At 47.9% G+C, this 22,975-nt stretch overlaps 1 protein-coding gene across 1 annotated transcript in view; it reads right to left on the bottom strand.

The window, feature by feature from the left end:
* Positions 1–11,268: 11,268 nt before the first annotated feature.
* The window catches only part of CUL9 (cullin 9), a 36,291-nt gene continuing 24,584 nt past the window's right edge, over positions 11,269–22,975 (bottom strand). The window contains exons 21-39 of the mRNA XM_017835338.1: positions 22,953–22,973; positions 22,427–22,587; positions 21,897–22,107; positions 21,637–21,802; positions 21,340–21,485; positions 21,040–21,157; positions 20,390–20,586; positions 20,050–20,309; positions 19,609–19,972; positions 19,159–19,299; positions 16,708–16,872; positions 16,457–16,620; positions 15,487–15,580; positions 15,191–15,265; positions 14,592–14,702; positions 13,199–13,316; positions 12,718–12,851; positions 12,431–12,522; positions 11,269–12,169 (exon numbers count right to left, since the gene is read on the bottom strand). Coding sequence (XP_017690827.1) covers positions 11,977–12,169; positions 12,431–12,522; positions 12,718–12,851; positions 13,199–13,316; positions 14,592–14,702; positions 15,191–15,265; positions 15,487–15,580; positions 16,457–16,620; positions 16,708–16,872; positions 19,159–19,299; positions 19,609–19,972; positions 20,050–20,309; positions 20,390–20,586; positions 21,040–21,157; positions 21,340–21,485; positions 21,637–21,802; positions 21,897–22,107; positions 22,427–22,587; positions 22,953–22,973 — 2,931 coding nt within the window. The 3' untranslated portion in view covers positions 11,269–11,976. The remainder of the gene's footprint in view (positions 12,170–12,430; positions 12,523–12,717; positions 12,852–13,198; positions 13,317–14,591; positions 14,703–15,190; positions 15,266–15,486; positions 15,581–16,456; positions 16,621–16,707; positions 16,873–19,158; positions 19,300–19,608; positions 19,973–20,049; positions 20,310–20,389; positions 20,587–21,039; positions 21,158–21,339; positions 21,486–21,636; positions 21,803–21,896; positions 22,108–22,426; positions 22,588–22,952; positions 22,974–22,975) is intronic.

Consider the following 22,975-nt stretch of genomic DNA (forward strand, 5'->3'; position numbering starts at 1 on the left):
GCCTCCCGCACAGGTGTCGGGCTCGTTGTCGCGACCGGCAGTGCCGGCAGCTGCCCTGCAGCCACGGGGGTCTCAGAGCACCTTTCCAGAAGCATTTAACTATGATACTTGCCTTGCATGTGCCAAAAATTATTTCCTTGGACAAGAAAGTTTTGGATTTTTTGTCATTTGGGTACATTATCATACGCATAGTGTTACTCTTATTCACTGAGCCTCAATTACAGAAATTTTTTGGGATTACTTTTTTTTTGACATCTATGTGAGCTTTTTTAACACATTTCAGTGGCAGGAGAGACTTACACAAAACAGTGCTTCCTATCACCTTTTCTTTGTAACTACCAAGAAAGGTTTTACCAAATTTCCTCACAAACATAATATGATTTTCTGATTAAGCAGACTTTTGCTTACTCTCACCATAGTCAAGTTACTTGGGTTTCCTTTTTCTGCTTGAAGCCAATTTGGCTTCAGACTAAGAAATCACCTTTGAGTGCCATGGCTGACAGCATGCCTTCTGCAAGGACACACACGTGTAACTCCCTGTCAGGCCAGCAGCCGGGAGATAGGTATGCACTCAGTAAGCTTTTGAAAACAAATGTTGAACTGCATGCACATCTTTAAGAAGAAAAAGCAAACACCAGTGTGGGAAGAGCTGCTCTTTCGCCTTCTCCCTGCCCTGGTTAGCATTAGACACAGGATTCCTATCTGCACTGGTTTGCAACTGATGTTTTAAAACGTAGGGATGGAGAATGGGTCAGTTAAACTCCTCATTCTGTAAACTAGGAGATGCTACTGCTTTCTCAGTTTATATGTTGCCACAGCTATTTCATGCTCATTTCTACTTCTGATTTTTTAATCTTGTCAAGAAACTGAAAGCAAACTGACACTATAGACAAAAGATGGACATTGGAGTCATACAGCAATTTCTGCATGTGTTTATATCTGCTTACCACAGCCTTCAGGGAATGGAACTTTGCTAGGCCAGAAATTCCTAATTCTCACCAAAATAAATGGGAGCTGCAAGTCTTAACAGCGAATAAGACTGAATCTGTGGAAATGCAAAACTGAAAATTATCAAGAAGGACATCATACCTTCAGCAATCCTCATCTGTACAGTTAGTCTAAAACTCATCTAGGAGAGCATGAAAATCTACAGTTGAATGAAGAGATGGTTTAAACAGAAAATTTGATTCTTCTTGGCCTGATTACTGGAATACAAATAAGAAATTATTCCATGGAAATCAGTGTGGCTGTGGCAATGTAATCTCAGTATAACTACAAAAATATATCAGCCCACAGGATAGAAAATTGTCATAAAAAATGTTCATCTTTTCCACCTGTTTCCACTTTCCCTAAACAACACTGGATGTTAAGTTGAACTTGGTGTGTTTTAACCTTGCATTGCAAATAAGGCTTTCCTAGGACTCCTGCATGCTCTGCTGTCACAACCACCTCCCTGAGAGTGTGCTGGGAGAGAAGCAGATAAAAGCACAAGATTTCCCAGCAGATGTCTGATATTTGCCTGGGCTGGTGTCCTGGGCTGCAACAAAAGCAGTGTGTCCAGCAGGTTGAGGGAGGTGACTCTGCCCATCTACCCTGCTCTAGTGAGACTCCACCTGGAGTGCTCCATTGAGCTCTTGAGTCCTCATCACTGGAAGGGCACTGACCCGTTGTAGCAGATCCAGAGTAGAAAAAAAAATTATTAGAATGCTGCAGCACCTCTCTCATGAGGAAAACCTGAAATGAGTTTGCTCAGTCTGGAAAAGAGACAGCTTAGGGGTGACCTAATTACGGCCTTCCAGTACCTGAGGGAGCCTATAAGAAAGCTGGAGAGGAACTTTTTATAGGAACATGCAGCAAAAGGACAAGGGGGAATGGATTCAAACTGAAAGAGAATAGCTTTAGTTTAGGTATTAGGAAGAAATACTTTACTGCCTCACCACCATTTACAGAGGGTGGTGCAGCACTGGAAAAGGTTGCACAGAGAAGTTGTGGGTTCCCCATCCCTGAAAGTATTCAAGGCCCGTCTGGGTGGAGCTCTGGACAACCTGGTCTAGTGAAAGTTGGTCCTGCCCACAGCAGGGAGTTGAAAGAATGTGATCTTTAAGGTCCTTTCCCACCAATACATTCAACAATTCCATGATTCTGTGATACATCCGCTCCTCTGTCTTTGGCAGAAGAAGAAACCTGATCAAGTTCCCCATTACAGAAAATTGCAAATTTGGTGGGGCAGGGGGTGGAGGGGTGTTTATTTGCTGTCAAAAAATAATTTTTTTTTTTGTAGTTGGAGTGTTCTTTCATCCTTTTCCAAGCTTTTGGTCCCCTGGGTAATCTTTTTGCATCCTTACTTACCTGCTTTATTGCCACTGGGAGGAGGTTAAGCAACCCGAAAAATGCAACAAGAGGTCCTGTTTCAAACTGCAGCAGCCACTTCAGTGACTCTGTAGTGCCAGCCATACAGTTTGAATGTGTGGGCATTCAAAAGGCGAGTGGCTTGGAGGGATGAAGTTCTTGCCCCACTGCGAAAGCTGCAAAGAAATCAGAAGCAACCAAATGCCATTTCAGCTCAAGCCCTGCCCAAATTCTTACCCTTCCCCCACTCCTAGAATGGGCAGGCAGAGCTGGGCTCCTGCAAGGTTCCAATTTGAGTGCTCTGTGCTCCCTGTGCTTCCTGGTTGGAATATGGCTAGTGAAGGAGGAAAGGGAATCTCGGGAGACAGGAGAGTATTTTCTCCCCTCCCCTTTCTCTCCTCAGGAGCCTCTCTGAAAGGTACATGCCTACACTGGGTTTACATCTGACCCCTTCCCACCCACACCTTCAGTGGTGGGGTTGTATTTTGTGGAACAGGATCTGGCTGGGACTGGTGCTGGGGGAGCCAGCCCGACAAAAACAAACACCTGTGGAGGGTGGCAAAGAGGGGGGTTGCAAAACCCATGCAGTGGATGTTTTCGTTCGCAGGTGCAAGAGAGCTTGGGCTGCTCTACTCCCCTTTTCTCCCTTAGGATTTTTCTCTTGGCCAATGCAGGAGTAGGGGCTGCGGGGAAAAGGGGCTGCAGGGAAAAGGGGCTGCAGGAGTAGGCCTGTGCGTGTTTTCCTTGCACGTACTGGCTGAGCCTTTCTAGGGCTCCCACTGCCCTCTTCCAGAACTGGGGGCTTTCTTATACAACCTAAAGTTTGGAAGCAAGAGTGAGGCACTGGCAACAAGGCAGCAGGTGTGTGCGCAGCCATTGGTGCAGCCCCTGCATCCCCTGGGATGCCCAGGTGAGGGTCTGGGAGTGGGCAGCATCTGCCTGATGAGCTCTGCCTGCATCCTGTAGGAAGACAGGAGTACAGCCTACTGGAGTGGATCCTCTTCCACTGCTACTGTGGCCACTCAGTGATAATCTGGTCCCTGGGCATCCTGCCCCATGATGTAGTCTGCTGACCAAGTCTTGAAGGTTATGCCTGCCCTAAACCTAACTCTGTCCCTTCCAGATCCTCAGTGAGCTTGACCTTTCCATGCAAAAGCAGAAAGAGATAGAGAGGATGAGAAGAACCTGTGGAATCTAGAAATTGGTGGTCATCACACACAAGCTCAAGCTCACCAGATTCTCTGCCCTGAAATGCTGGCCTGCATTTTTGGGTTGGGGTGACCTTGGAGAAAAAGAAATTCTCAAAAAATAACACCATCCATCTTGAAGAAGAGCAACCTCTTGAAGTACTACTAATGAACAAGAGAGAGCAGTAGAGCCAACCAATGGACTAAGCCACTCAGGGAGAACAGCACAATCTCTTCCAAGAGCCCATTCAGACAAGGAAGTTTACAGCTTTGATGTTGGATCAGGACATCCTAAAGGTGCAGCTGCTCTTAGGGATTTGCATATCCAAGCATTAACAGTCCTATATGTGACAGTTCAGACCAGAGCAATCCGGGTCAGTTTCTGTCTGTGATGAACCTTTCCTTCTATAAAATGACAAGAAAAGTGAGTCCAATAGTACAAGCAGGTCTCCCTCTGACTAACAAACTCAATTTAGCTACCAAGTGAGCACCCATACTATCCCCTGCTGTAGAAAAGGTCTGCTTGCATGCCACAGTTCAGCAAATGCAAAAGGTTTAATCCTTTTATCCAGAGGTTCAAATCCTCTCCCTACCTCCCCTCTTTCCCCACTACACCTACTCTTGACCTGACCCTCTACTCTTAAATATTCTATCATATCCCTATTCCCATGATATCTCAATTCTAATTGCTGTAGCCTTCTTAACATTAGAAGAATGAAAAGTCCTTAATTACATACAAGCCCAAAAAGGTCTAGATTTTGTAGGCCCCTTTGATTATTACAGCCAGTAGCAAACAGAATCACACTATTCGTTAGGGAGCCTCTTTGGAAGGTGAATTACAGATAGTATTAGGATTCAATATAGAACAGGCACCAGTGTACCAATCTGCTCTGCAGGCCTGCCTCATTCCATAAGGATATGTACCTGAACATGAATCAGTATGGTAAGGTGAAGATAGAACTGTAACATGCAAAATTAATCTCCTCCCTGATCTTACTGAATCATACGACTGAATCATAGCTTGAGCAGGAATAGAAATTAACACCCTTGCTATCATTCCACTCATCTTCAAATCCCAGCACCCACGAGCCATTGAAGCCGTAATCAAATAATTCCTTGTACAAGCAGCCACCTTGTCATTAGTCGCCTTTTGAAGCATAACCAGTGAGACATTGGCCAACTAAACCACCCAACGTCCTGCCCCTATTGACAACAGCAATTGCAATCAGACTAGTCCCAGTCCTATTCCATTTCTGATTCCCAGAAGTACTTAATCCCTAATCACAGCTATTATTCTAGCAAACATAATTAAATTTCCCATCTCCCATCACCATTCTCTTCCTAACTCACTCAACTCAAAACTATATAATCACCATAATCCTTGCCTCAGCAGCCCTAGGAGACTGAATTGGACTAAGTCAAACACAAATTTGAAAAATCTTAAGCATTCTCACTTAGGTTGAAGAGCCATAATTGTTAAACACTCCCTAACTAACTTTCTACTTACACTTCCTAATAACTGTCACAATATTCTGCGCTCTAAATGCAAAGTTCAAAAACTACCAATGATAATGGCCTAAAGAACGAAAAGATCAGTGTTTACAGAGCCATAGTGCTGTCTACTCTCTTTTACGGATCTGAATCATGGGTCATCTACCACCACCACCTGCGTCTCTTAGAACGCTTCCATCAACACTGTCTCCGAACAATCCTAAACATCCACTGGTCAGATTATGTGACCAATACATCTGTTCTAGAACAAGCAGCTGTCACAAGTATTGAGGCCATGTTGCTGAGAACACAGCTGCGTTGGGCAGGGCACGTCTCAAGGATGAAGGACCACCACTTCCCTAAGACCTTGCTTTATGGTGAACTTGCCACTGGCTGCCACAAGAGAGGAGCCCCAAAGAGAAGATACAAGGACTCCCTGAAACAACATCTCAGCCTTGGCCATATTGATCATCATAACTGGTCTACTCTGGCCTCCAATTGGAAGGCCTGGAGACATACCATCTATAACGCTGCTACTTCTTTTGAGAAAGCACGCAGGATCACCCTTGAGGAGAAAAGGCAACGCAGAAAGAATCGTGCCTTGCAGAATATACCACCTAAGGAGTCTTTCTGCTGTGCCTTTTGCAACTGGTCGTGCCTATGTCATATTGGCCTTTTTAGCCACCAATGCGCTTGTAACAAACGTGGGTAGAGCCCTTCCCAAATCTTCGTTCACGAAGCCCAGCCATGAAAGAATGAAAAACCCACATACTCAATATAACCTCAATATTAGTATTAGGCTTTATAGCAGGATGAGGTGCTCCACTGACTTTCCAGGGATTGAGGTAAGACTGACTGCCAGTAGTTCCCTGGGACTTCCTTTTTGCCCATTTTGAAGACTGGGCTGACAGCAGCTCTCCTGAGGACTCTCTCTCCTAGTCCTCTCCTGATCTCCATGACCTTTCAAAGATGACCATGTGCAGCCTTGCTATGGTGTGCACCAGCTCTCAGTATTCATGGATGCATCCCATCAGGGCCCATGGACTTGTGGATGTCAAGTTTGCCTAGGTGATCTCTACCCCAGTCCTCCTTGACCAAAGGAAAGTCTTCCTTCCATCATTCCTTTATCCTGGTCTTCTGTGTCGGAGATTCCTGAAGGGTACTCATGTCAGTGAAGACTGGTGCAGAGAAGCTGTTCAATAACTCTGCCTTCTCTGCATCCTCTGTTTCAGGGTGTCTCCGTTTAATGAGACTGAAGTGTTTTGCTAAGGAAGATGAGTTATGAGGAAGACCAAGCTCCTCCCTCTAAGCAATTGTAAATCCGAAATTAAGAGGCTCCAATTGAGGAAGTATGGAGAAAGAAAAGATAACAGCCCTTTATTAAAGGATATATGTGTATTGACAGGACAACAAAAGAACAAAAACAACTAAACACTAATCCTGTACCCAAAGTTCCCTCCAGAAAACCATTTAAATACTTTCCGCCTTTTGGCGCAATTCTAACCAGGGCCAGCAGGGGGCGCTGTTGGATCACTGGAGGAGCAGAGCTGCAGTTGCTCCCTGGTGGCCGGCAGGGGGCGCTGTTGGGCTCTGGCGGTCGCCGCGTGAGGGCCCCGGAGCGCGGGAGGAGCCGAAATGGAGATTCCCCCACACCGAGAAGGGGAAGAGGGGTTCTTCCCATGAACGCAGGCTGTCGGCGGCTGGCTCTAGCCGGGATTCCCCCCCCTTCGTCGATGGCGCAAGCTGCTGCCAAAAATGGGAACGGAGGAGGGAAGGGGCAACCTTCTCCCCGAAAGGTTCCTCCGCAGAAGGGCCAAACCTCTCCGATGAAATCCCCGCAGGTCCGGGCTGGGGGCAGAACAGGGCGCGGGAGAACGAAGCTGAACTGGGGCCAGAAGCAGCCAGATGACCTGGCCGAAAACAAAATGAATCTCGGAACCTCTCCACACACACGTTCCCTGAGTCAGGGCAAAAGTGGAGTGCCTGCTGTTTCCCAAGAGGAGGAAAAAAACCTCATCACCTCCCCCCCACAGTCTTCTGAGGGCCATCAGCCTGGAATGTGGCCTGTCGGCCAGTTCTTTTGTGTGTGAATCACCCCAGACAAAAACCACCCTCCCCTTCCCTCGTTCAAACATCCCTCTTTTACAATGATGCAGGGGAAAGAAGAAAAAAAAATTTCCCCACCTGGTTTTTTAGAACAAGTAAACCTATGACACAAGAGTTTCCCTTCCATTTAGTAACAGGCTTACATTAGGCTTTGTTTTCCTTTTGTTACTGATGTATTTGAAGAAGCCCTTCTTGTTGTTCTTGACATCCTTGGCCAGATTTAATTCCGGTTGGGCATTGGTCTTCCTGGTCTCATTTCTACATGCCCTGACAACATCCCTATATTTATTTTAAGTGGCCTGTCCCTGCTTCCAGGTCCTCTATATCTCCTGCTTGTATTTGAGTATTCACAGGAGTTCCTTGGTTGTCTATGCATGTCTCTTGCCCCTTTTGTCCAATTTCTTCCTCATTGGGATGACCCATTCTTGAGACTTGGAGGAAATGGTGCTTGAATATTGATCAGCTCTCTTGGACCCCTGTACTGGTTTTAAAATGCCAGGGAGGAAAAGTTAAGACTGCTCGAGCCACCCCTGTATGATAGTGGAAGGGGAAAACAAAGAAAACAAGACTGCAACCAGTTAAAAATGTTAGTCATAATTTTACTGAGGTAAAATTACCAATAACAACAGTACAGAGAAAAATGGCCAACCCACAAAACCAATAAAGGCAAAATGTTGTCTGGCCCCTCATCCCTAGGGCAAAACCAAAAATGGCACCCATTCCCTTTGCTGTGCACCATGTGGCCTGGGAAAAAACTGAAAGTAATGCGGTAAACAAGTTTCTCCAGTTTAACGCCTTCCCTGGGCAGACAAAAACAATGGGGAACAGGGGCAAAACAAAACCTGGAAGCCTATTTTGTCCAAAAGTATTTATTCTGCCAAGATGCTGGTGTGGGTTCTGGCGTAGTGGCAGCTGGTGAAAGCAGCAGCCATGGTCCCAGGCAGCTCCGGTGGTGGTGGTGCCGATGTGGCGGCTCTGGCGGTGGTGGTGCAGCTGTGGTGGCTCTCTTGCAGTGCTGAGAGGACACACAGTCCTGATTCCCAAACACCCTCTCCTGCCTGTGCAGCAGCAAAAATAGCAAACCTTCCTATGAGAAATAAAAATACGGGTTTTTTTATAAATAGGCTTATTGTGAAGTTGTAAGATATCCAAGTTCCAAGAGCTGAACTTGGGTATCAGGGTCTCTTTCGGCGGAATAAGGGAAATGAGAAAATTCTTAAAAATTAAATCTTTTATGGCCATTTTGTACATGAGATTCCTTTTCTTCTTGGGCTAAGAACAAAGAAAGATCCATCGCCTTTGACAGGGAATGGCTTGCAGCCAATTGGGATAAAGGGAAAGCCCCTTTTCAGAGAAAAGAAACCTTTTTAGGTAAAAAGGAATACATTAAAACTTATCTGAGAAGGCTGGTGTCCTAGTTAGAACAGCTAGGACCAGTTCAACACTGAATGGGTGTAACCCAAAACTGTGTATTCTATAGCCTTCCATGCCATGTCCCATTATGCAGTAAGAGCAAAGCTCTGAGACTGCACAGGGAGCTCTAGTTCCTCCTGCTCGTTCCCCATACTGCAGGCATTGGTATATACAGGCACCTTACAGAGGGATTGGAGTGTAGAGGTGCAAGAGGATGCCCTATAGTCACATCTTTGGCTTTCTGGAGGTATCCCTTCTTAAGCCTTATTTTTCTGGATGGGTGGTCACTATAACTTCCCCCTTCCCCCCACCTTTCCCAGCTTAAAGCTCACCCTACCAGGATGGCCATTCCTTTGGCAAAGACTTAATGCATGTCTAATGGACCTGAATGGCCCCTAATTCTGCCTCCCGCTACTGTGGGTACTGTTACACTCCTACAGACTCTGCAAGGAGGCTTGGGACCTGGGAGACCTAAGTGAGGGGAAGAAGGAGGGGAGAATGAAGCAGGGAGGAAGAAAAAAAGGGAGGCAAGGGAAAATTGGGAAATAACAGGGAAGAAAAAAATGAGGGTGGGAGAGAGGGAGGGGGAAAGGCCGGGGGAAGATGATGGAATGAAAGAAGAAAGAAAGGTAAAAGAAAGGCAGGTAAAAAGGAATGAAGGCAGGCAGGGAGGCAGGCAAGAAGGAAAGAAGGAGGTATTGAGGAAAGTAGCAAAAGAAGAAGGAAGATAGGAATTAAGAAGTCAAGAAGGTGGAGAAGTGGGCAAGGAGGAATAGAGGAAAGCAGAAAGTCAAAAAGGCAGGAAAAAGGGGGAATTTAAGTGTGTAAGTATATAAAGTAAGGACAGAGGTCAATAGTGAAAGGAGGAGGTAGGAAGTAGAGAGTAATAAAGGACGGACATGAAAGGATAGACAGAAGGATGGATGAAAGGAAGAACAGAGGGGAGGAAGGACAGATGTACAGTGAGGATAGAGGGAAGTAAGGGGGGAGGGAAAGGAAAGGAGGAATGTAAAAGAAGAAAGGAATGTGAAAGAAGAAAGTAGGGATGTAGCATGTCTGTAGATATTGTACCTACCTTTGCATTTTATATGCAAAGTCATTTGATTGTAAATAAATTTTGTTTACAGGTTGTCATGATCTGGGGAAATGGATGTTCATCAGAAGTAATGGAGGTAGAAGGGATAGCAGGCAGGAAATAAAAGAGAACTTGGCAATCATGCCGCATAATGTTATCTGTCAACAAAATCAACCAACCTTACCTGGATGGACAGGCTCCCTTACTTAGCCTGCATGAGAAATATGCCATTTTTGTGATTAATAAACAGGCAAATGCTTCATCATTCAATTAGTGATGTTCATGGATGAATGAGACTCTCACTGTCCCTACTTACTATGCTGAGAAAGAAACATAGGGAACAGGCTTGTCAAAAATCAGCAGGGAAATAAGCCCCTGTTGATCACAACTCTAGTCTGACACTGTGAAGAAACTTCAGAGGTGGGAGGCCCCCACAGTTGTGCAACTCAGACCAGTTGCCAGTGAAATACTACTCCTAATTTTTACCACTTACCCAGTGAGGTTTATGAGTGAGTGAGTCCCAAAGGGCTCTCACTTCTGATGCCAAGTGCCTGGCACGACCAGCTCCAGTGTCAGGTAGGTAGTTTGACTGGGACAGTACCCCTGTCAAACCATAACACAGGTGTCCTACAAGCTAAGGGAGGACAGAAACCTCCTGCAGAGCAGAACAGCAAGGTTTGATCTTGACTTTCAGTACAAATATTGTCCATGAGAGCAGAGACACAATCCTTCTGACCTTTTGGGTTTTAAGTAGGCATCCAGGAAACAGTGAATGAAGAACTCAAGGCATGAATCTCCACATAAGCAACTTCGGCATCTAGGACATTCTGCTCTGTCCCCCCAACAACCTGGGAAATTCAGGTCGTTCCTGCAAGGAACAAGTGGTCACACTGGGGATGAGGCTGTCTGGGCATCCCCATCACGTCTCTCCCCCTCAGTGCCCCTGAGAAGAGGGCCCAAAGAGGTGTCACAGGGAACCCACTTGCCACATATGGGCAGCAGGGTTGGGACTTCTACCATGAGAGACTGCAGGATTAGGAGCTAGGGGGTGCAGGGGAGTGGAAAAATTAGTCCTCTCTCCTGGTCTGTCCTGGCAGTTGGTCCCTGCCCAGCATCCCGTAAGAACCCCAGAGCCCTCCCAGATGATACCCAAGCCTTAAGAGCCCTGTATCTCCAAAACAATCCTACAAACCTCCAAATCACCCCTCAAGCCCGATAGCAGTTCCACATCTGCCTTCTGCTGGGCACCAGATGTTACCACCTTCATCAACACGCAGGCAGTCTTGTCTTGCACTTGCTCCCAGAAACACCAGCCCCATCACCCTCAGCCCCATCACCCTGTGTGGTCTGGTCCGCCATCCTCTTTCCATCCCTCCCCATACCTCTTTATGTTCCCTGAACTGCCCAGGAAGGAAAAGGCACTTTATAGGGCAGACTGTGTGCCCTGGGTGAGGATTCCAAACCCACATCAATTTCACAAATAACTCCTGGGATGAGCACATCAAGGTCACATCCTCCTCACTTGAGGATATCCTACTCTCCCTCCCCATTCATGTTCCCCACAGACAACAAGGAGGCTTGTGCTAGAAGAAAACTGTTTCTTTTTTTAAACAGAACTTTTTTCAACCCTTGTTCCTCAGGGTTTTCTTTTTTTTTTTGCAAAGATAAAGTATTATCTGAACAATCTCTGCATATATATATATATATATAACATATGTTTATACACTTAAACAGTCCTGCAAACTTGTGTCACTCGTAGCCCTTCCTGCTTCACAGCAGAGAAGAAAACTCCAACAGCAAAAATGCTGCCCCTCTCAACTAGAGGAACTGAACCACATCCATCTGTGGCTCTGGAGGGAATCCCACCAGCTCCAGATGCAAGGCTTTGACTTGAGTGTAAATGCATCACTCTACAGCATTTCTAGACACTGGCCATTTCTAAACAGTGCCATGCTAGGATACATGCCACACTCACCTGTGCTCAGACCTTGGGAAGAGCACATCTAAGGACAATGAGCAGCCCTTTAACAGGTGGCAAGTAGTCCTAACTTTGCAGGTGGACTGTGACTTTCTAACTCAAATACCTATAGGCAGAACTGAAGACAAGGAAAAAAGGCAAGGAGATATCTTTCTGAGAGACGTGGCCACAGGAACACAGACTAGCTGCCCAGAGCAATGGTTTTGCATATTAAAGAAGAGTCACTGAGCAATTAGCCTCCCAGAGGAAATGCTTTGTTCCGCTTGAGAGCTCCTCCCTGCCTTTGAGGAAAAACACTAACACAAACTGGTTGAAACAGAGTAGAGGCAGAGGTCCAGGCTGGCAGGCTGGGTGGCAGACCACTTCTATGGTGTCTTCTAGCTATGATAGCTATCATCATCATCAAAGTAGGAATCACAATCTGATTCATTATCAATCAGAAAGTTGTCTTCATCAAGGTCATCATCGTCATCATAGTCTTCCTGCCACTGTGGATCATACTCCTCATCTTCAACCTCTTTGCCACCTTCATCTGTGTTGGGGGAGTCACACAAGATGGTACGTTTTTGCCTGTTGAGAAGGAGAGCATCAGAGCAGAGCCCCAGCTGTGAGAAGCAACCACAACCCAACACCATAGCGCCCTACTATAGAGGTTTTGCTGGTTTCCTTACACCACTGTCACTTAAATTGTTACCTCAAACCACAAAAGAAGATGCAAGTAATTAGTATCTGTCATTCACTCTTTTGTATGTCAGTGAGCACAGGAGAAAACTCTGCTCACCTGCTTTTTGTCTGCACTTATCCACTTTTTATCCAGCTAAGAAAACTCACCCTGTATAGGCAAGGGCTGAAGTAGGCACATTTGCGAGTTTCAACTTTCTCTGACCAGGATCTCCTGAAGACTGGAGCCCAACATGGAAATCCTGCTAGCATGAAAGAACAATCAGAAGAGAGAGAGAGAGACAATATGCAATTTGGGGTGTATTTTGTGCTGCAAACCCCTTCCCTACACACACAACCCTTAGAGTCTAACCCCGCAGCTGACCAAGCCCCTTGTCTTGCCCACAATCAAATTAGACCAGAGCAAGATAAGCCACTATCAGGCATGTGAACTTCACCTGTGTGGAGTGCCAGAGAATTGCAAAGAGACGCTCCTTGATCTGGCGTACCAACTCCAAACCAGCACTGAAATGCTCTGCTTTCAGAAGCTGAAGAGAGGAGGCCAGGTCCTGGTACTGCAGCAGGGTCTCCTCTGCAATTGAAGACCAACAAAGTCATGTTGCATCACACACTCTTAAGCAGAGACCAAGTCTTTGGCTCTGACTATGAAGCCAGTCACGGCTACTTAGATCTCCTGTGCATATACGGCACATTGCAGAACGGAACATGTTGCTCTTTACTGCATTAATCTCCATTGGCAGCCAAATTCTGCCAGTGGACTTCTCAGAAATTACATCAAGAAGGCAAAAATGGGCTGGGAGAAGTGAGAGGCCAGCTAGGTGCTGGTGTGTACGCTATTGTCCCACTACAGAGCTGCTGCTCTTTGAACTATACAGTTTGGAACACTAGTCACTACTTTAAAGAGGCTGCAGGACTTACCCAGAAGGATCTGCAGAGCATTAGTGAGCAGCTCTAGGCTCTCAGCCTGCTGTTCCACAATATCCATGCTCTCAGTGTCCTGGTTATAGTAGCTGTACACACAGGAGTAAGCCAGCACCTGGAACAGTACAGATCATGCTGTTAAGCACCCTCCTCCAGCTTCAGAGTGGGCAAGAAGTGAGCAGTATCAAACCCTTCCAGACCTCATTGCTATCAGTGGCTGAAAGAAGCCTGGTGGCACTTCTGGTGTGTGGCCATAGCCCAGTGACCCATTATGCCAAGTGACAGCAGTGCCAGGCTACCTAGAGCTACTCACAGGATTGGAAATGAATGTGCAATTATTTTATATTGAAGTCTGAAAGAACTGATTGTTCCCACCTGCAAACCATCATGAAAACACAGACTGTAAATGCATAACAAGTGTCAAACAAGTCAAAACCACCAGCACACACAACCTAGGCATTGCTGGGCAGCCCAGGCTGAACTCAAGTGGCAATGAACTGAGGGAATGGAGCACAAAGGGAAGCAGGCATGGTACTATAGAGCACCAAGAGCCCACGATAAAGGGGTTTCAACAAGTGTCAAACTCCTATTATGAATGAATGACCCCTAAAGCAATCTAGGCACCCAGCAGGAAGCAAGATCACTGTTTCCATTTAAAGAAATGGGCCAGAAAATTCAGCAGCAGCAACAAGCAAAAGTGGTATGTATCCCGGAAAACACAGGGGCTACCGTACTGAAAAGACAATATAGGGTCAGGCATCATTCTTCCACATGCCTCTCTCAAAAATCAAGCCTGAGTGCAAAAACAAGGTGTATATGCAAAGACAATTCCCACCTCCTGACTATGTTTCAGAGGACAGTAGGCATTACAGGCCTAAGCTGTCACAAGCTTACTGCACACTTCCAGTGGCTATCAGGGCATACAGTAATTAACTCAGGCTTCCAAAATATCATGAAATGGAGTTAAGAAAGAAAAATCATAACATGAACATCAAGAGGAACTTCCTAACTGAAACACAGCATCAGGAGAGCTTTCAAAAGGTAAGTATCTTCACCAGGGCATTTCAAATTGGAATGGACCAAACCCAGTATATAAAAACCCTATAGACCCTTGTGTTGATTCCATGGTGCCAACTTGAGCTAAGTTGTCTTATGATCCGACTGTAAGGAACACTGCAAACAGAGCCCAAATCTGAGTGAGAGCAGGGAAAGGCAGACATGAGCTCTGACCCTGTCCTGATGCTATCCTTCCCCTTCTGCTTTTCCTGTCTCCCCTTGTTTGGAGTACGTCAAGGTTCGTGTCTCCTCATGTCTCCTCGCTTTAAGAAAGGCATAAAACACACTAATACAATTAGGTCTAAACCTCAGCAGGACTGTTATCCAGCCTTACCTTTCGTGCCTGTTCTAGCACTTTGCAGGCATCAAGAACAAAGGTCAAGTTCCTAATTTTTGGCATCTCTCTGATGGAAGAAATACTGTTCCTCAGACTCGTGGCAAATTCCTGCAATAACCAAAGGAGGGAAAAAAAAAAGCCAATGTCAGTGTCAAGCTCTACAAGATTAAAAAAACAGCACCTTCCACACAGGTAATTGCTAAGCATCCTGAAGTGCCATCCCAGAAGATGCAGACAGCAGCAGAGCATTTAATGCATCCAACTATGACATCTCTGTCACTGTGCCATCACTTCGACCTTTTATACTACCTCAGCTCTAGGCAGAATTCTGCCTTCAATCACCATTGCTTCCAACTACTGCATCACTTTGAGTCTGTGAACGCCTCAAGTCAGGTGCTCAGTTTCCTCAACAGACTTGGTAGAAGAAAGCAGGCCAAGGACTACCCCTTATGTCAGAGCAAGGGTGAAATGGTCAGGCATCCCAACGTGGACCTGAAGCCTACTTCTCAGCAGAGAAGACACTGAGACATAACAGAAGCTATCTTGACCCCTAGGGCTAAGGCAACAACAGCATCTGCAAAGGAAGGAGGCCTTACCCTTGCGTGATGATGAAAGGTGCATCTCTCATTGTAATCCTGAAAACGCTTCTCCTGCCAAGCTGCTTTACTAACCTGAAAGGAAAGGTAAAAGTAACCTGTAGCAATTTCTCTGAAGTACTAGGGCTGCCTGGAAACGGCTGTCACACACAGAGACTTTGGCAATGCTGTTAGTATTACTGGCAAGCACAAAAGTCCAGAATAAAGGACCGAAGTGGAGATCCTCACCCTCTCTCTGAGAGGCTGGGTGCTTCTGAACACAGGCATGAACCGCGGGGATACAGCAAACCACTCACCATAGCAGAGCAGTTGTAATAATCCTTATGATTCGGTCTCCAGGGCTTGAGGCAACGCCAACAGAAGCCATGACTACACTTTGCACATGTCATACTAAATGGTAGGAAAAGAACAACAGAAATCACTCAGACCTAAGAGCCACTTGCAGACAGTTCCTTCCAGTGCTCCTACATCACAGCACTGGAGTGTGCCACGCAGTCAGTCCCATTCACCCAGTATATTTTTTTAAAGCCTTTCCTAAAATCAGATGATGCTTAAAACCAGTCAGTGTCTCCAAAAATGAGATGGGTAAACTGATAGCATGATCTCACAGTAGCTTATCAAGTACTTAAAGGGTGACTAAGCATTCCACAGTTTGAAGCAAGATCCACATGAGCACCTCACCCTTCCCTCATGCATGTAGCACTCCACACAATGCAGAAAGGCACTGCACAGCCCTAAGGTCACACATCACATGTGGGGACAAATCACAGCTGGGCATTAAGGGCTGTGCCAGTGCAAGAGAGAAACAAATGGCAACTCCTAAGCCCTAGCTTCAAAGCTGGAGGTAATTCCCCTATCATGTAAAAAGCTGCCAGAGATCCAAGCTGATTCAAAACAGTCAAAAGAAAATTGCTTTAAGTTACAGGAATAGGTGAGCATGAAAGAAAAAATGGTGCTGAGCTATCCACTCCCCCTTTTACTTCTGTATGGCTATAGTGGATTCTGAGAGCAGACAAGAGTACAAGGTATTGCAAAATCAGTTCTATCACGGAGCCATCAACAGATTTAACTCTGAATGTTGGGGAACATTTTGCTTTTCTAGGAATTAAAAGCAATCACTCATTCTCCTAAAACTGTAAACCAGACCTGCTATAACAATTGAGTAATTGTCAAAAAAAAAAAAAAGAAAAAAAAAAGCAAAGCACAGTGGACCTAAGTGGTTTTGCCCTCTCCTGTCTCCAGTAGCAAGCAAAAATGTATACTCACTGCAGGCAACCCTCATTTTTCTCTATCTGAGCCTGGCAGTTTGGGCAGTGCTTCGAAATGAGCTTAGCCAGATGTTTGCTTTGGGCTTCACTTGTCATTCCTTCATAGTATCCATCATCATCTACCCACTGAGACATGTGGCTGCAGCTGGCAGGATAATGGGCCTGAAAGGGAGACAGTCAACCACACAAAAGCAGAATGGTGCATGCCAAACCTAAAACAGTATTGCTCATGATTCAGCTCAGCCCCACCTCTGGGAAGTTGCAGTTGAAGCAGGATATCCAGGAGCACTTGGAACAGGCTGCTCCATAACCAAGTCCATCCTTAAGGAGGATCTGATCACAGCCCTGAGGGTTGGTGCACCATGTCAGGTTGGAGCAACACTCAACATAGCGTCTGAGGAGGGCTTTTTCATACTGTAATAAGAAGCCAGTAAGGAGATTTAAGGCAGAGAAGCTGCATAGTTAGGCCTTACAAGCAGGGTCTGGAGCCTCTGGGCTATACATTTCACTAAACTGCTCACAACAAAACAGCACTCAATTAGTTTATTCTTTCATTCCCTTTGTGTAAATTTCCCCATTCCCACATGTCATATCTGGAGGCTGTTTCATTTCACAGAATTGCTGAGGTTGGAAGGCATTTCTGGAAATAAAAACTAGTCCAACCCCTCCAGCTCAAAGTAGGATTGCTCAAGACCATGTTCAATTGGGTTTTGAATATACCCAAGGATAGAGACTACAAACGTCTCTGCCCAACCTGGTCTAACATTTCATTACCCTTACTATTAAAAAAAACCTCAACAACCCAAAAAACAGTATTCTTACGTTTAAATGGAATTCCTTGTATATAACTTAGTGCCCACTGCCTCTTATCCTTTCACTGGACATCATGAAGAAGAATCTGGCTCCTTAATCTCATTTGTGAATTTACACATGTTGATAAGATCCACTCCTGAGCCTCCTCTTCACCAGTCTAAACCAATCCACCTCTCCCAGCTACTTCAAGAGGTGCACCAAAACCTAATTCATCTTTGTGCCCTTTTGCTGGATTCTTCCCAGTATGTCCATGTCTGTCTTGTCCTGGTGAGCCCAGAAAGGGCCACAGTACTCCAGATGTTGTCTCATCAGCACTGGGTACAGGATCACCTTCCTCAGCCTGCTGTCACTGCTCTTCCGACATCAACCTAAAACACTAGTGGACCTTCTTAGCCATGAGGGCACAATGCTGGCTTATGTTTAATTTGGTGTCCACTGTGATCCTTTTTCTTATTCCTGCAGAGATGTTTTCCAGATGGTTGACCCCCAGCATATCCTGTTGCATTGGGTTATACTACACCAGGAGCAGGACTCGGCATTTCCTTTTGTTGAACTTGGAGCAATATGTTTTAACTTCAGCATTAGATCTTCACACAATAATCTAGTTATTTTGAAAACAGGATTGGACTAGAGATTTCCACAGATTATTGCAATCTAAATTATTCTATGACTGTCTCTGCACAAGACATTAACACTCCAGCCATACCACTTACTGAGCAAAGGAAAACATAATATTTCAGTGAGAGCATCAAAGTAACTTGTTAAAATTAGCTGCAATTTATGTTCAATAATTATTTCTTTTTATTAAAAAAACACAGCAACAGGCTATTAAACCTGCTCTCAGACAGGTGTGACTAAGGGATTTGCAAAGGCAGTAAGGACTAACTGTCCAGATAGATCCACTAATTCTTTGAGCACTTCTTACAAAAAAACAAAAAAAAATGATACATCTAAACCAATGCTTTTCTGTAGCCTTGCTCATTTTGGTTGCCAGCTTGCAAGCTGAAAGAGAAACTATAAGATAGACAAGCCTTCATGACTACTGTTCATTTCTCCTTATGACTGTTCATACAGGATCATAATGACAGTAAGAAGTTGGAAGAAGAGAATATTTTTTGAGAAGCAAAGGAAGTGGAGACCTGTCAAACAACAGAACAGTGGAAAACAGACAAGACTGTTCTGTCCAGCAGTTAACAGAAATAGTCTGTCATGTGACAGCTACAGCTCTGCCATTAGGTGGGGAAGGCATTCAGCTCTAATAACTAAAAACTGAAAGAATAGAGAGAAAAAGTAGCTTCTGCCTCAGAACAAGCAGCTGCTGCTGTTCCCTGCTGACCAAGGACTAAGGTAACTAGGAAGCCTGGTTTAGAAATGTCTGTAGACCCACACACACTTAGTGAAGATTAAGTCTGATGTGGTAATTTCTGCCATCTTCACAAAAACCTGAGGTGCTCAAAGCCAGAGACTGATGGAAGAGAAACAACATAGAGGTCATCAATGCAGCAATAGAATGAAATTGCTCATGTTTTCCTTTGTCCTAGATTTTACAATTGCTTCCAGCACACCAGTAGAGGATACTTGTCATGAGCTGCTACCACAGCTTTCACCTGGGCCTGAACTAATGATGCACCTGAAACATTATTTGCAGGAGACATATTTAGAGGAAATACCACTGTGCTCTTTTGTTGATATTATGCTTTCTTGAATAGCTGGTATTGGTCATAATCAGAGATAACAGACACCACTGGGCAGAAATCTGGTTGGCCTCAATTATCACAGTGCCAGAGTTAGTAACAGGAAGGGGAAAAGCAGCAGCAAGATTATTTGATAGTGCTGACCAAAATGAAACAGAGCTTAGACACAAAGCAACCACCTCTCCTACTTCACCTTCGCTATGATCTCCTCAGAGGACACAATGGAGTAAATGAAGGCTGTGGTTGGCTGTGCACAGCACTCGGATATGGGACAGGTGCAGTTGACAACCATGTTCTGTTCAATGCGAGTCATGAGATATTCACTCCAACAGGGCTGTGAAGGCAGAAAAGAGGAGATGAGACCTAAACAGGGTCGTGTGATCCTGGAAGCCTTCCCCACCCAGCAGAGGGTGCACAAAACCCCTGGGTAAGTAACAAACCCATGGGTAAGTACTCAAAAGCACAAAAGTGGGTACAGACAAATCAGGAGCTGAAGAATCACAACAAAAAAGGGAGCTGAGAAAAGAGAATGTATCAGCTCTGAAAATCTCTGATAACATCTTCAGACAAAGAACAGCTGCTCCAAGAAGGCAGCAGCAATTCCCCAGCAAGTCACAGGAATCAAAGACCCCAGGACCTTCACCTTGCAGCAGTAGTGCATGCAGCAGAGGGTTGGTGGCTTCTCAGTGGGACACAGCTGGTTCACACAGACTGGGCAGTGGGTTCCAGGGCTCGGAGGAGGCTGGACATCCTGCACTTGCAGCCCCGAGGAGATGAGCAGAGCATCACGGTTCTCCACATAGCACTGGATCAGGAAATCCACATTCCACCGACAGTGCATGAGGAGGTGCCGAGCAACGTCATCCGATATGCTCAGAGTGTCCTGGACCTGCTGTACTGTCTGGTTCATGAGCAGCTTTGCCTCCTCTGGACTAAGCGTGTGCCCCATTGGCACCTGCAGCATTGCCATAAGATATTCTTCTGCCCTGCCTATGCCAGAATTCAACCTGACATGGAAAAATGTGTCATGTTCATACAGGGTGGAGATGCACACCCCTCCACACCTGGTGACATGCCTCCCTACCAATGCAGGCTGTCTATGCTGTCCTCATCTGGAGATGCCTGTGGTGGCCTGCACTGGAAAGTCATCTGTGCCTGGCCCCCAAGAGGTGTCATAGGTTCAGCAGAGATGTATTCCAAGACATGAGGCCTCCCCTCCTGGCGCCGGAGATAGCCCTGGTTCAACAGGTACAGGACACAGGACAGCACGTCCACGCTGTGGCAGCAGAAGCTCAGAAACTGCACACCTGGCCCCAGTTCACCCTTTTGACAGGCATCAATCACCTATGGCAGCAAGGGAGCCCCACACTGCAGTGTGCCACAGCACCCATGCAGCCCCTCTCTGCCCCCCAGGACCTTCGTACCCTGAACACCAGGTTGTCGACGTGGAGCTGCTTCTCCACCTTGAGGATGCGGGTGATGAGGCAGCAGAGGACGTTCCTCTTCCTTTCCAGGGCGCTCACCTCGGCCCTCTCTGTCCGCAGGTACCTCTGCTGAGGCAGCAGCCTCAGGTGGTGGCCAGAGGCCTGGGCCAGGGCTACCTGGTTCAGCTGCAGTGCACCTGGAGCCAGCACCCAACCCAGGGTCAACCAAGCCTCCAGCAGGGCCTTGAAGGAGCCCCAGGACACACGTGTGGCTGCTGGACCCAACCTGGGCCTCCTCCTGCTGCCCCCACAGTTGGCCGCCACAGCCCTGTCCCCCACACGTGGCCTCAAGCAACAGCCACGCACACAACCCCATCCCTGTCCCCAACCCACACACAGACCCAAGACACAACCATCCACACTGACCCGCACCCCAAGCATGGCCCCAAGCCCCAGCCCCACACACCACTCCCAACCCTACACCTGGCCTAATGGCTCCAACCTGGCACACAGACTCGCACCCCCAGAACCACCAGACAGACCCACCCCAGCCCACTCACTTGCCGTACGAGTTTGTGCACCCCAAACCCCAACACCTACTCAGGGCTCAGAGCAGCACCTCCCCAGGGGTGCCCCAGCCCCACATTCACCTCCCAGTGTGCAGCTCCGCACCAGGACGCCCTGGCCGTGGGTCAGCGGTGTCAGCGCGTGGTGCACCAGGTCAGCAGGGAGCCCTGTAGCCTGCAGCAGGGCCTCCACAGCCACCTCCTGCAGCAGGGCATGGGAGGTGAATGGCTGGCCAAGACCTACTGGCTGCAGGCCCAGCTAAACAAGGGTGTCCTGTGCCCCAAACGCTGCTGGAGACCCCACTGGAAGGGAAGGGAGGACACAGCCCTGCCAGGCTCTGGCAGCCACTGCCTCCCTCCCCCCACTGTGGCCCCAGCTCCTACCTCAGCACTGTTGAAGCACAGCAGGATGTACATCTGTAGCGTGGACACGTGGAGGACACAGTCTCCAAACTGCAGCTCAGCATGGCCCAGCCACGTCCACTGCAATCGCCGGGGCTTCGTGCACTCCCAGCCCAGCTGGCTCTGGCCTGCCAGGGACAGTGTCAGCACAAGGGCCAGGGACCAGCCCTGACCAGCACTCCCAGCCCACGCCAGCACGCCACCACTTCTGGCTGAGCTGCTGGGGAGGGTCTGGGCTCCGGCAAGACTCACACGCACACCCACTGCCACAGCACTCACTCTGCTGGCAGAAGTCAGCAAACTCATCCAGGGGGGAGCTCAGCGTTGCCGAGAAAAACCTCCCAGGGTTATCCATGTAACAGAGTGGGGAAACAGGCCAGCAGCGCGGGGACAGGGCCAGCACCTTCACCTCTGGCACATCTGCCACCGAGGCTGTCTCCAGCACCTGGGCATGGGGACATGAGGGTGGCTCAGCTCAGGCTCCAGGATCCCCATGAGGAATGCCGGTGGTCTCCAACCTCCCCACCCCACCCTCTCACCTCATCCAGGCCCATGTCCAGCTCCAGCAGCCGCTTATCCTGCTCCTGCAGCTGGAAGAGGCAGAACTGCCGCTGGAGCTCCTCTGACTCAGCCAAGTTGCTCAGCATATTTTGGGGAAAGCGGCTGGGGAAGCACAGCCCAATCTGCTCCACGATGCCTCCTTCCAGCCAAGACGGCCCTTGCGTCAGGAGCCGGTCCCCCAGGTAGTGCCTGCCACAGCATTAGGTCAGCAGTGCCTGCCAGCATTAGGTCAGGGGTGGGCCCCGGCCCTGTGGTCATCAGCCACCCGCCAGGAGACAGACACAGCCCCGGCCTCACCCCATGCCACACAGGCCTGGCAGCACACACATTCTGGGAATGTGTGTGCAGGGAATGTGCCTCTGCAGACTGGCAGCACCCACGGGTCCTCCACACACCAGAGCCGGGAAAAGCAAAGCGGGAGCACCACTGCCACACTGGGCCAGGCTCCCCCACCATGCCACGCCACCCTGCACCAGGCCCTGGTTCCACGGAGACACAGCACCCTCACCTGTAGAAGTGCTCAAAGCTGTGGGCAAGCTCCAGGCCACTGAAGACGACAAAGGGCTCCAAGAACTGCTGCAGCCGCTCCAGTGGCCCTGTGCTGCCCTGTGCTGCCCTGCGGAGCTCCTGGATCTGCACATCAAGGTAGCGGGCAAACTGCTCACTCACCTGTGAGGAACAGGGCTAGCTGTGGAGGGGACTCACAGGGTGGCCACAGTGCAGGCCTGGGGGAATGGCCCCTGGGGGAGCAGCTGGGAAGCTCTGGCACTCTCAGGTGGGGGCCAAGGGTGCCCAAGCACCGGCCCAAGGCACGCGTGTGCCGGGGCCAGGCCCACACCATGATGAGCGCCACACACCCACAGCTGGGGACCGGGCTGCTGCAGGACAGGGCTCTGTGGCTCGGTGGGGACGAGCACACCACCCACCCAGAGCTCGCCCCAAGGCCATGGGCCAGGGCAGCTCCCCAGCCTGCGCCCGCCTGGGGCCACCGGTGCTGCACCACTGGGTGCCGGTGCCGCACTCCCTCAACTCACATGCAGGGCAGTCAGGAAGGAGA

The sequence above is a fragment of the Lepidothrix coronata genome, unplaced genomic scaffold (assembly GCF_001604755.1).
Source record: "Lepidothrix coronata isolate B3197 unplaced genomic scaffold, Lepidothrix_coronata-1.0 Scaffold255, whole genome shotgun sequence".
In the NCBI taxonomy this organism is placed as follows: Eukaryota; Metazoa; Chordata; class Aves; order Passeriformes; family Pipridae; genus Lepidothrix; species Lepidothrix coronata.